The following is a 14035-nucleotide window of genomic DNA, read 5'->3' as shown; positions in this document are numbered from 1 at the left end:
ACCTATTTGTTTTTTTGACTCATCCTCTGATGCAGACGATCATGTTACTGTATGTCCAGGGCTGCTTTAAAGGATTATTTTACTTCAGAATTAAAATTTCCTGATAATTTACTCATTTAGTTAATTTTTAGTCCATCTCTGCAAAACGGACTTCCGGGTAGGAGATGGACTAAAAATGAACTCCCAAAGTTTACTGCCAGATTCTGGAAGATAAATTCTTCAAACAGTGGTACAAGAGGATGTGATGCTGGTCCTTCAAGAGTCACTCTCAATCTGTCTGTCTATAAAGCCTATGTCTATATATATATATATATATATACATAGCCTATGTATATATTAAACTCCATTTAATTTACAACACTTCAGATTGTCATTTTTTAGGATTCTTTACCTAACCTAAGTCTCTGAGATCCTGAAACCTTGTACTTCTGGAGACTCCAGGTGGGATGCAGTTCTGGAAAATGGTGGCGCTGGAGACTAAAGGGTTCCCGATAGTCTCACACTTAATTCTTCATTTTTTTCCTTCTCCACCTGTTTTTTTGCTGACCCACTGAGCATTTCACTGTCCAATAGTCATGCCTTAACTGCAATTTCAAGTATTGCATCCTTCTTATGGGCATTTAATAATTTTTGACTTTTCAGTGTTAAATCTCTTTTTTGCCTCATTTTACCTGTAAAAAAAAAAAAAAAAAAAAACACCTGCCTAATAATTATGCACACCTGAATATAAGACGTTTTTCATTTCCAGCCTTCGTGAACAATTATGTATCACTTATAAAAGATTAAATACAAAATTAATAGTAGTTATCAAGATCAATGTGGTTTGAAATTGGTAAGATGTGCCTGGAAAATAAATATGATCAGAAAATCAACATGCCTATTAATTCTGCACACACTGTATATATCCGAAATGAATCATTGTAAAATTTGTCAACACCACCTCCCTAATTCTAACTCCAAATGGAACTCAAAAGTTGACAGCCCTGATTAAAATTTTATGTAAAATTACACATTACTCTGTAAAGATACAATTTCCCTTTAAAAAACACAAAACTGATGTAATACCAAAATATAAGCAACTACCTGTAAATTTAATAGTGGATCTTTAAATTACAGCAAATAACTGTAACATGATCTGTGACATGATAGAATATTATCACACTTCATAATGCAGTTTTATCACAGAGGTTCATACAAATATCATTCAATAGAAATAAATAGTCAGAATCATTGCTGAATACAGATCCATTTATTGTACGGCAACATTTACAAGTTGTGTTTTATTAATAAACAATCATGTAATCAAACCACCAACTTCCAAAGTTCCCACACAATGAGATACACAAAACAAAGCAACATAAAGGTGTATTTATAGACAACATGTACAATTAAAGACATACTCTTAATTTTGCAATTCATACAATAGATTATATGACAGAGTGCCAAACCCTCATTTCATTAAAACCCCTAAGCTGCCATTGTCTGTTATTCACTCTCAATCTACCCCTTGTTGCTCACAGTGCAAATATATAACGTTTCAAACTTCAAAAGTTCATTTTCTTCAAACTGCCACAATAAGTTCTCTTGGAAGCCTTTTTTTCCTCTTTGCATTTGAGAATCAAGCCTTGATGTCCAAGTCTTGAGAATTATGATCTGACGAATGGTGAGACAAAAGCCCAGTGCTAGATGGTTATTTTTCAAACACCACCTCCTAAAGAAGTATCGATTTCCTTGGTAATGGAACCTTGGTATACAGGTATGGTATCAACATCACTGTAGAAGAGGAGAAAATAAAAAAAAAATAAAAAACAGACTTAGGCATTTCTAAAATGTTACAGAAAAAAAATTAATGTATTGCTGTTTCCAATGTCTTTCAGTAGCTGAAAAGAAAATACTACTGATCTTGCAAACATCAAATGATATAATAAAACATACCACATTCTCAAAGAGAGTCAGCGTAAAGAGCTGGAGGAGGCAGAATATCAATGTCTGCAAACTGGAAGTTTTCTGCCTCTCTGTCACAAACACAGACGGTACATTATCACACACACAATACAGGCTGGACTGTCTCAGTTTCTTGAAAAGATGTCAAACTTAGATTCAAACACAAGACAGAATAGAGATTCTACAGTGGGAGGTTTTGTAGCTCAGGGCTTCTCATGCAGTGCCTTGAAGAGCATGAAAACTGTATGAATGTTACTGTATATGATAAAATATCAGAGCTGTCAATCAGTTTTTAATTGAATTACAAGATATTCTGATCAGTCAAATCACATTTAACATATTGTGGCAGACAGACACTGTAAAAATTACATACATTTGCAGTAAAAACTTGTTAATTTGTTAACAGTACATTCCCTACAATATAAAGGGAAAAACTGTAATAGATCTAACCCATTCATTTAATGTAATTTTACAGTAAACCACAATTTGTGACTTCACATGTGATGGTTTTTAATTGTATTAATTGTTTTTTTCTTATCAGTCATGTACATTAGGGATCTTATGTTGTTAAATACATTATTTTAGTATCAAATGTGTTACCCATACAGTGTTTTGTATTATTTTGTGCATCTTCTACCTATCAGTATTTCCTTCAGCTTGTGCAAAAGATGCTTGTAATGAACTTTGATTCATCATGTGGTTTTTCTCTTTACCATCAATGTTATTGTGGTGATTGTCAGTATATGTTAGAAGTACAAACAGGTTTAGTTGCAGGGTGGTCTTGCTAATTCAGCAGAAAAGGCCTGCTGGATTTAACGGTTTTAGTAGTAGTAGTAGTAGTAGTAAATCAAAAAAAAAAAAAAAAAAAAAAAAAAAAGTTGTTAGAATCTCAGTTAATTTCTTATATTTTCCTACATACAGTTACTATTGTGAGTGAATGCTAAAGTGATTGTACTTCCCTACTACTACTTATGAATGATGCATTTTATTATTTATGATGTTTGATGGTGGTTTTTAATGTCATGTGACTTGATGTCAATAACTACCCAAGGAGGGGTTTTGTCTGATGTAATCAAATGTTGCTTGGTTTTCTAAATTCTGAAACTTTACAGATATCTAATCTATTTTTCTACAGTTACGATGTTTTGCTTTGTTTGGATTTGCACATTTTCCCACTTTAAGTTACAGAGCTTAAAAAGTTCTGCACATAAAATGACCCATATATATGCATGTTTATCATTACTAGCAAGGAAACTATGGGACAAGAAATAGTTATCCTATATCCTATAGTTATACTATAATCACTTACAAATGATCAATGAAAGATATATAATATGCATTACATAATTTGCTATAAAATTATAAATAAGAATAAAACACTATTTTGATAGTCCACTTTAGACATTCTCCTAACTATAAGTAACTTTGCAACTACTGTACGTTAACTAGCATTAGAGTGCCATTAGAGTGTTAGTAAACTGTCTGCTTAATATCTGCCAACACTTTATTTTGATGCTCCCCAACAGACATTATACAGACAAGAAGTAACTTTGCAACTACATGTTGACATGTTAACCTAACAGTCTAATACTCTGAGAGTCAGCTGACATGTAGTTGCAAAGATACTTGCAACCTAAAATTAATTGATAAAAGAATACTGTACAGTACCTTTCGGAGAGATTTAATCAAGCTTCATGTCTGACATAAGATTACTTTTCTACATTAATGAACACTACAAAACTTGTTCAGAAGGTCCTATCATGGCTACTACAGGATATTTCTTCAAATTGTCTTAAAAAAAATCATGTTGACAGACTGGACAGTGACACAGTTGTGTTTCTTTGTATTGTCAAACTCACTGTGTATGGACATCTTCAATACTCCAGTCACTGAATGTCTGATGAACAGAAGAGTTACTATCAACTGAGGAGAGAGAGGGGAAATGTACAAATTAATTGAAAATGAAAGCAATAAAATTATAGTATATAAATATTAATGCAGAAAAAGTAAAAATGCATACTTACACATTTCGGGCATAGAGACTGCTTTGGTCTGACTCCTGGAGAAAAGAAAAAAAAAAAAAAAAAAAAAAAAAAAAGAGAAATACAAGTCTAGAGATCTGTGTAAAGTTCAGATGAACTCGTAAAAGGTAATTTTATGAAATGTGGTTCAGGCTCACAAATTTTCAGTAGATAGCGACAATGTGTCATCTTCATACATCCATTCTTCACTGTCATCAGTGACTGGAAGCCAACACAACACAAAAAAAAAAAAAAAATTTACACACCTTTTTTTTATTATTATTGACATGCAAAAGGGCATCTACAATGGTGGCCCAAAATATTGGCACCCTTGCACTTTTGTCAAATAATCCACAATTTCTTCCAGAAACTTAACAGAACAGAAACTGATTTCCACATTTGTATGCCTTCTGTGTGTAGCTGAACAAAAACAAAATCGAAAATATGGCAGTTACGGGGCCAAGCACAAAAGCGGCACAAGAAGCCAGCCAACATGGCTGTGAGCATCAGACCAACTGCAACAGTGAGCAATTAAAGACCTATTAAGAGCTGAAAAATGATACTGAATGAATAATGAAACTGGCAAAGTTTGGTTTCAATATGTCAAAGCATTGAAGAGATACAAATTCAACAGTCATTTTGGCATCATGCCTCTAATTCGTTGCTGCGGTATAGGAAAATGGTTTTGTCTATCAACATGAAATCCATATGTTTTTGCCGGCATGGTCTGAAGATGATATGATTTGATTTTGGTGGAAACTGGACCAATGGTCTAGAAGGAGATTGAAAAAGTGTGATTTTAAAGAAAATCAAAGTGGTGGAGACTAAGTTATGCTGACTATGGCAAAATTAGCATCAGTGTTCTCAGCATGACCCAAGGAATCTAACAAGACCAGCCTCATTATAATAGGCCACATTTATATAAAGCTATCGGAATTTTTTAAAATTTCATTATAACATTTGACCACAAAGAGGCACCATCTCAAAACCTATTGTGTACCTTCAGAGCATGGTGTCCAGAGCATGGTACCTTCAGAGCATGGCACATCCTGAGTTTCGTAATGGTACATCAATGCATTCATATACAGTAATATTGCATTTTATATCATAATACTGTATTGTAGTTAATGGCAGTTTCATGTTTTGCTCAATTATAGCATCACCAAGAGGCACAATCCCACCTATTTTATTTATTTATTTTTTCTTTGGAAACCTAGCATGTTTGGTATCTTTGAAATTGAAATTTATTTATTTAGGATAAACCCCTTGAGATGTAGCATCTCGTTTTCGAGGGGGTCCCAAAATCGTTGGACTCGGCAAGGATTCAGGAGTCTAATGACATGACTCCCGTGAAAATAAGTCAACCAGATCAAAAGTTATAAGCATACGAAAAAAGAATTTCTCCACTAGGTGGCGCTGGTCCGAAACTTCTCAGGCTCCTTCAGGGCATTGTGCTGATGACCCATACCGAGTTTCGTAATGATACGCTAATGCGTTCATAAAATACCGACATGGGAAAATGGCCGACATGGGAAAACTGGATATCATTCGACTCAGCATGATGCCCCGAATCCAACGAGTCCAAAGAGTGTCAATCATTTTGTCAATGTCATTTGTTTATTTTCTGATTTAAATGGGTATATTAGTTTCTGTAATATTAGTAAAATGAAGAAACGTGGAGCTCAAATACTACAATTTAAATTTAAAAATTGTGGATTTTTAAAAAAAAAAGTGCTAGACTGCCAATATATTTGGCCATGACTGTATAAAGAGAAAAAAAAAAAAAAAGAAAAAAAGAGAGAGAGTGAGAAAACTTACAGCTACTTGTAAGCACTGGATTCTGATGAGATGACCTGCAAAGATAAAACATTTTGAAATAATTTATATCTACATGTCATTGTGGCAGATAAAAGTCTGATTCAGGGGTTGGCAACTTTTTTTGGCATGATATGCTGTGCAACCCTTTTCATGATATGATATAGGGGCCAAATTGTTTCAAATTAGTTATCAAATGCAGTGCAGTGTCTGATTTGGCAGTGTCTGATACTGGATGTTACTTGATCTTTAACCTCTCAGCTTTGCATTTTTATCGTGAGATGTGAAATAGTGCTTTGTTGAATAAAAATAATGCTTTGTGAAATTGTTGAATTTGTTGAATAAAGTCATTATTTTTGGGTCAGCAGACAGGCTGAATGAAAATGCAACCTCACACTCTGACAGTAGGTGACGCTTATGGAACAGCATAACTGGTTTCCATGGTTACCACTGTACATAACAGCAGCACTAATAAACTACTTTATCCACCTTAAAGGTCCCGTTCTTCGTGATCCCATGTTTCAAACTTTAGTTAGTGTGTAATGTTGTTGTTAGAGTATAAATAAAATCTGTAAAATTTTAAAGCTCAAAGTTCAATGCCAAGCGAGATATTTTATTTAACAGAAGTCGCCTACATCGAACGGCCAGTTTGGACTACATCCCTCTACTTCCTTCTTTAATGACGTCACTAAAACAGTTTTTTGACTAACCTCCGCCCACAGGAATACACAAGAGTTGCGTTTGTAGAGTGTGTTTGTCGCCATGTCGTCGAAACGCTGTTATTTTCATCCCGCAGTCCAATCACCGGGTCTGATTCCGGCTCAAATTGATAGGGTAAAATTAAAGACGTTTACAATAACACTGAGCGCGTGCATCTCCACGTTATGGTAAGAGGCGTGACCTTTCCGGGCAAGATGCGCTAAACTGCTGTCGAATCACAACACAGGAACCGCTGGCACAATCAGAACTCGTTACGTATTTCTGAAGGAGGGACTTCATAGAACAAGGAAGTTATCAGCCCGTTTTTATGACAGTGGAAACAGCGGTATACAGATAAGTAAATTATGTGAAAAATACTGTGTTTTTTTACACGCGAAACATGAACACGTTATATTGCACACTATAAATACAATCAAAGCTTCAAAAAAACACGAAAAACGGGACCTTTAATTTAAAACATGGAATTAAGGCATTTTCTGTGAATATGTGAGACTTCTGATTTATTAGCCGCTATAAGGAAATAACGATAAGAATAGGAAGGAGACTGAGTGCAGTAAACTGTAAAACTGTTTGCGCTACAAACCAGCATGTTTAATAATTAAAGTGTTAGTTCACCCAAAAATGAACATTCTGTCATTAATTTTTCACCCTCATGTCATTCCAAACTCATAAGACTTTAGTTCATCTTCGGAATGCAAATGATCTTTTTGATGAAATCTGAGATCTTTCTGTCCCTCCATAGACAGCTATGCAATTGAAACTTTGATGCTTTCAAAAGTTCATAAAGATATCATAAAACTAATCCATATGTATTGTGTGGTTTAGTCCATATCCTAGTTGCCAATCCATGGTCTAACTTGTTAATTAACTTAATGCATGTGAAATGACTGTTATTGAGTTTGTCACAATATGAATATGTTTTCCATTGTTAGTTCATTTTTTCCTTTACCTGCTGCTAAAACTAAGGTTATCTCCATCAGTTTGGCCTCGTCCAGCGGCCTGCGATGCCTTTTTTCCAAGCTCAAGCATCTCCTTAATGTTCAACTCCACATTCATCACGGATATGTAGCCATCTGTAAACACAAAAACAGAATAATGACAGTCTCCTTCCTACATCAGTCAGACAAGTAAAGCTGTCTCAGAAACTAAAGTGATTTTACATGAACTCATGAAAGATTTTCTAGAACACTGGGATGACTTTCAAGAGGCCAACTTAATTTTAATTCATCTTAATGAGTGGTGAGGGGAAAGAACATGCATACAGTTTCTGCTATAAGCCATGATTAGAAGATTTTCAAGGATGTCTCACATTTGTTGTTGGCATCTCTGGCCAGCCATTTGCCCTTGGGGCAGTTGACCGTTCGGATGATGCTGATGAGATCCCCACTTTTGACGGGCAGGTCGTATTTGCGGAGTTTGCTGGCTGCCAGGACTCTAGCGCGATACATGGGCTCTTCCAGTCCAGTGATCTATTGATAAATATGGGATAAACAGGTTGCCTGGGAAAGTTACACTTAAATGTATGTCACTACATTAGATATCAATGCAAATGGCATTGGGAAAAGTGTGCTTGTGCTATCTGCTTTTTAAAAAAAGCCAGTCAGTTTGAAACTGCATCTGCATTGACACTGATGTGGAACACTAAGTTTATGTATCTGAATTCACTTTAAATTTCTTGTGCATCTCATTTCTCTTTTTATCCTTCTCTTTCTGCTCTTTCTTCTCCTTCTCCAGACGCTGCTTCTCTTTCTTCTTCAACTCTTTATCATCATGGTGTTCAGGGCTTGGCTGCTTCTTTCTGAAAGAATCACATTTATATTTTTTTCAATTTTTTTTTTTTTAGCAAGTCAGTTTCTATGAGGAACAATCTTTGTTTCGAGTCCCCATTGGTAAATAACAAGACTGGCTTTGTTTTTTTGCAAAAAAACATGTTACAAGTTAAATATGCAAGCGTTAAATCCCATGTCCAAGTAAAAAAAAATAAAAAATAAAAAAAAAAGAATACCCCAAATAAGAAATCATAATATGAAAATATTATTATATTAATCAACTGAAATTCAGTTAATTTCAGGTAATTAAAACTAAAAATTATAAATTATATTTTGTTTGCCCTGACAATATTTTCACTGGCCCCAACACAAAAGAATGTTTTATTATTTTAGGATTTTTTAAATATTTTCTAAAACATTTATTCTTTTCTTCTGTACAAAATGTTTAAAATACATATTTTTCCCCTTACATTGCTATACAGTAACTGCAATTCTTACACACTTTTGTTGGAAAATGATGGCAAACAATTGCTGACTGCATGCATTGCCATTTTAAACACATTCTTACTGATACTTTCAAGACTATCACAAGTTATTTTTGCAAATTCAGCAATACTTCTAGATGCCGTCTTTGTGACAAATCAGCAGAATTTGCAACAATGTAGAATGTGTCACAGAAAACAGTTAATGATGCCTTCCAAACTAAAATGTTTAAGTTCGTAAGACATAAAAACTGGTGTTCAAGACCAACAAATCCACAGTTTTTCCATGGCAATGCATCACTGGGCCAAAAGGGCACATGACCATACTATAAGCTGTCTAGAAGTAGTATTTTCATGACAATAGAGTGCAACAGTAAATGGAGAAAAGAATAGAGAAAATATGGAACCAGTGGCGCTGGTTCTCTGTACCTTCACATGGGATGTGAACTGCTCTGTCATTAGATTCTTTTTATTGAACTAGAAGATTTTTTTCCTCCACATTATGATAATGAGATTTCCCGAAGTTACAGTACAGTAAATTTACCTTAGAGTTCAGTCACAAAAAACAAACAGATTTCAAAATACCTTTCATGATGAGTATGGCCATTTTGATCTTCAGCTGTATTAGACCTTCAAATTGTAAGGGGAAAACCCAAACAAAAAAAAGGTTACTCTTTTCTTAAACTGTGGACAGCATCTGGAAACATTAAATTTATCATCAGTTTCTAGACAACAGCAGAGTGAAATAAATGCTGACAAACCATTGAGTGACATGCCATATATTCCTCCATGAATCTTCTTTCTGTAAAACATATTAAGAGATCAATACAACTATAATATACATTAAGTGTTAAGGCTGATTATTAGTATTGCACATGCTGGCAAAGACACATTAAGAACATAAAACTTTCATCCATGACTAAAGAGTGATTCCCCGAACAGGGTACCCACTTTTCTGAACGCCAGATTTAAAGGTCCCGTTCTTCGTGATCCCATGTTTCAAACTTTAGTTAGTGTGTAATGTTGTTGTTAGAGTATAAATAAAATCTGTAAAATTTTAAAGCTCAAAGTTCAATGCCAAGCGAGATATTTTATTTAACAGAAGTCGCCTACATCGAATGGCCAGTTTGGACTACATCCCTCTACTTCCTTCTTTAATGACGTCACTAAAACAGTTTTTTGACTAACCTCCACCCACAGGAATACACAAAAAAGGGGGCGTGGTCTTGTTGCGCTCCCACGGAGAAGAGCAAGAGTTGCGTTTGTAGAGTGTGTTTGTCGCCATGTCGTCGAAACGCTGATATTTTCATCCCGCAGTCCAATCACCTTTGTTTGCCTTCCCAGGGACGCTGTACTTAGAGATCAATGGTTACAATTTATGTTTAACTCGGTTCCCGAAAATTATAATCCACATGTAAAACTATGTGCAGCACTTTCCGGGCAAGGTGCGCTAAGCTGCTGTCGAATCACAACACAGGAACCGCTGGCACAATCAGAACTCGTTACGAATTTCTGAAGGAGGGACTTCATAGAACAAGGAAGTCATCAGCCCGTTTTTATGACAGTGGAAACAGCGGTATACAGATAAGTAAATTATGTGAAAAATACTGTGGTTTTTTTTACACGCGAAACATGAACATGTTGTATTGCACACTATAAACACAATAAAAGCTTCAAAAAAACCACGAAAAACGGGACCTTTAAGGAACTTTTAAAGTATCTTCCACTTCTTTTCAAGCACCTATCAAAATTAATTTCCTGCATACATGCTATCATGAAGGCCTCTTACATAATATATTAAAACACGTAAAGTGTAAATTAATAATTAATTTAATTTTTAAAAAATCATCACTCACCACATGGCCATTATCAGCATATGGATCTGAAGAAGAAAATACATCAGTCATTATCCACCACTCATGAACTTTCTATAACTGAAGCTGTGCTAGCATCATACTCACTTTTGGGAGCTGCTTTACACTTAAATGAGCTTTGAGCAAAAGAAAATTTGGGAACTGTCTCCACATCCTCATAAACATTGTCAAAGGTTTTGTGGAAACGCCTTTGTTGAGAAGAACTGAGGGGGAAAAAAGCAGAACATATTGATTTGTTGAAGATCTATTGCATTATAAATAAAATTACACAACAATATTAAAGATACAAGTTTAAACCTTAAAGTAATGCTATTTATCACTTGTAGTAACTATGCTATTTCAGAAACATCCCACGTTATGAGACAAAATAAACTTTACATTGGTTCTGATGGAAGTTGGTGTTCACTGTTCAAGTTGAAGGCAGCGTGTGATCCATTCATTTTAAGGTCAGAGGTTGCCAAATCTGTAGCAGACGCCAAGATCCCTACATTCCTCGCTTCATCTGAAGACTGACAGAGAACATCTCCTGACTGCATGTTCTGTGCACCAATATTATTTGGACAACATGTGACCAACAGAGCCTGTAAATCCAGGCCATTGCCTTCATCTGGCAGTGGTGGTGGAGGCAAGGAATCAGGAAAGTCTGTTGCCTCTAATTCCAGGGCTGCCAGATTTATGGCATTATGGTCTGTGGCTTCTGGTGCAGATATGTCAAAATCTGGAAATTCAGGGGGAGGTACAGTTGCATCCTCAAGTGATGCATTACCAGTGGCCAAAATCTCAGGCTCTGGTACACATTCTGAAAAACAAAAACAAAGAACAAGTGTGAAATCAGTTCTTTGATATGAATTGATACAATTATGAATGGATGAGCTGCATTTCAAGCTGTTGTAAAATGCCATTAAACACAGATTTGAGACTGCACATTCTACTATATATCAGTTTGTGCATTAATATTTTGTCAACTGTTAACATCCTACAGTTAGGCTAATTAACTATTTTTAGTAGGGGTCCATATACATGGAGTAATGATATACCGGAGTAATGACGCCGAAAATTCAGCTTTGCCATCACAGGAATAAACTACATTTTACTATATAATCACATACAAAACAGTTCTTTTGTAATAAAATTTCACAATATTACTTTTACTGTATTTTTCTTCAAAACACAAGAAAAAAAAAACTTTAAAAAAAAATATATATATATCAGAGTGATTCCTCTTACTCAGACTGTGTCATCTCATGAATATGAATACCCCCTAATGTTATCTCTCATGGTTCACACTTTAACCATTTAATTGCCATCAGTGCAGAGAATTAATAATTGCTATATGCACAAAAATATATATATATATATATATATATATATATATATATATATATATATATATATATATATATATATATATATATATATATATATATATATATATATATAAAAAAAAGGGAAAAAAAGGTGAGGTAGGTGAATAAACTTCTACAAACCAACAGTGAGTGTTTCACTTGTGTCACTGATGTGAATTCCAGTCTTATATTTGCCAAGATCCACATGTGGGGGTCTAGGTGGCTTTAAGGGCATTGGCCTGAGGGATATCAGATCAGGAAGAGGTTTGCGTAGCCTTTCAGGCTGCATGACTCCACTGAGCTCCATTAATCCTGTACAGAAATAACAGGATAAATTCCTCACAACATTAAAAGTAACTTTACATTCCTTATAATGCAAGGTGAAATTGTGAATTCATACATGCATCACGTAAGATTATATTGCAAATTCTACAGTTTTTTGAAACTTACTGTGTGATGTTCCACTGATTTTCAATGGAGAAGCCTCTGGATGGCAACTCTCAGATTCGGTAGGAGATGGAGGACTTGCTGTGGGAAGCACCAGTGCTTTACTAGAGTAGAAGCTCTTTGGTCTGCTACACACCAACAGGTTCTTGTGGGAAAGCTTCCTCTTGGCTTTCTCTAACGTGCTCAGGACATGCTGGTCAAAGAATTGGCTAACACTACCAGAAGATGAATCTGTCAATGACTCATTCGGTGAAGGTGTAGAAGAATACTCTAGACTGGAATATGGCAATCCAGGGTTTGACAGCATAGTCTGGTGGACCTCTACAGCTTCTGTGTTTGCAGTCTTTAGGTTGGACTCTTCTAGCTGAACATTAAGAGTACTGCTGTTTTTTAAATGCCCCAGACCATTTTTATCAATTTCTTTGCCAAACAATGAAACTTTGGTCAAGCTGAAAGGTGTAGGGATTGGTTTCTTGACGCATTTAAGAGGTGACGTGAATCCCTTTGAAGAAATTACAGTAGAACCATGCCTTGGTTCATTTGAAAACGGCAACACGAGGGGTGAATTCCGGACTTTAAGTGACTGCCTGTTGTGCTCATCAACAGAGCTGCTAACTTCAGATGCGGTGTTAGGAAAGCTTGGGAATGATACAGGGCGTTTTCCTAAGGGTATTTTCAGGTCTTCTCTGAAAATGACCCGGGGTAGACTAGGGGTCTTGGTTTCCACAGCTGAACAAGAGCTCATGGTTATCAGACCAGAGCGGCCTATGGCAGCTGTTGGGAGGCGTTTGGGTTTCTCAGGAACCACAGGTCTGTACCTCACCTGGAGCTCGTCCTGGAACTTTGCTCGTATGGATTTGAAATTGGTGCAGGCTTCCTATAGTCAACATAAAAAGTCAACAGTAAAAGATATAATCGGTTAATTGTCACAAACATTTAAGCTTCAATATATTAAAATAAGTAGGCAAACACATTGTTCAGATGAAATAATGTATTTCAATATAAACATCAAAATACACGTTTTTGAGGTAAAACTTAGCGTACCCTTTGTCCTATTTAAACCCATCGATCTATTAGACAAAATAGGATTTGTTTGGCGTTTTTATTATTAGTTGTTTGTTATGTACCACAAACAATGTCTTTACCTGTTCCATCGTCGTTTAACCTCCTTCTTGGGCAAGCGCGGATTACATAAGAATTACATAATATCTTCAAAATAATCGCACAACGCGTTTAGGCAGTGGAGCATTGCTCTTATTGATTGATTAAACCGCGTACGAATTTGCCAATCCTACTCTGTTGAAGGATTGGTTCATGAATATTAATTACGTTGCGTGTGGGTGGCCATGTAGTCCTACCTGATTGGCTTAAAATAAAGACGTTAAGCGCCAGTAGCTGGCAAAAAGAATCCTCATGTCATATATGTTTTTACATACATATATATATATATATATATATATATATATATATATATATATATATATATATATATATATATATATATATATATATATATATATATATATATATATATATATACCTAGTGATAGGAGAAACGAAGCTAAAATGATTGACTGTTTCGAAGCGTTCGAAACGCCACACGCTGCTGACCCCTGC

The 14035-nt window shown here is 35.3% G+C and overlaps 1 protein-coding gene across 1 annotated transcript; it reads right to left on the bottom strand.

Annotated features, from left to right (window-relative positions):
* Positions 1-1227: 1227 nt before the first annotated feature.
* Positions 1228-13723, bottom strand: si:ch211-188c16.1 (uncharacterized protein LOC562677 homolog). Its single transcript, XM_048164599.1, has 17 exons — positions 13564-13723; positions 12422-13295; positions 12113-12283; positions 11004-11424; positions 10713-10828; positions 10608-10633; positions 9513-9553; positions 9337-9381; positions 8166-8298; positions 7810-7969; positions 7450-7573; positions 5784-5818; positions 4124-4187; positions 3969-4003; positions 3804-3867; positions 1936-2015; positions 1228-1773 (listed from the first exon to the last, which is right to left on the bottom strand). Exons 1-16 carry the CDS (start codon positions 13570-13572, stop codon positions 1943-1945), a joined length of 2391 nt encoding a protein of 796 aa, XP_048020556.1. The 5' UTR covers positions 13573-13723; the 3' UTR covers positions 1228-1773; positions 1936-1942.
* Positions 13724-14035: the final 312 nt, after the last annotated feature.

The sequence above is a fragment of the Megalobrama amblycephala genome, linkage group LG17 (assembly GCF_018812025.1).
Source record: "Megalobrama amblycephala isolate DHTTF-2021 linkage group LG17, ASM1881202v1, whole genome shotgun sequence".
Lineage (NCBI taxonomy): Eukaryota > Metazoa > Chordata > Actinopteri > Cypriniformes > Xenocyprididae > Megalobrama > Megalobrama amblycephala.
This window is presented reverse-complemented; position numbering and strand designations above follow the sequence as displayed.

Excerpts from the sequence above, each read along its gene's own strand:
- si:ch211-188c16.1 (XM_048164599.1), bottom strand. Across the intron at positions 11,425-12,112 it reads AAGTGAAACACTCACTGTTG|AATGTGTACCAGAGCCTGAG; the intron begins GTTTGTAGAAGT and ends TTTGTTTTTCAG. Across the intron at positions 4,004-4,123 it reads TCGCTATCTACTGAAAATTT|GAGTCAGACCAAAGCAGTCT; the intron begins GTGAGCCTGAAC and ends TCTTTTCTCCAG.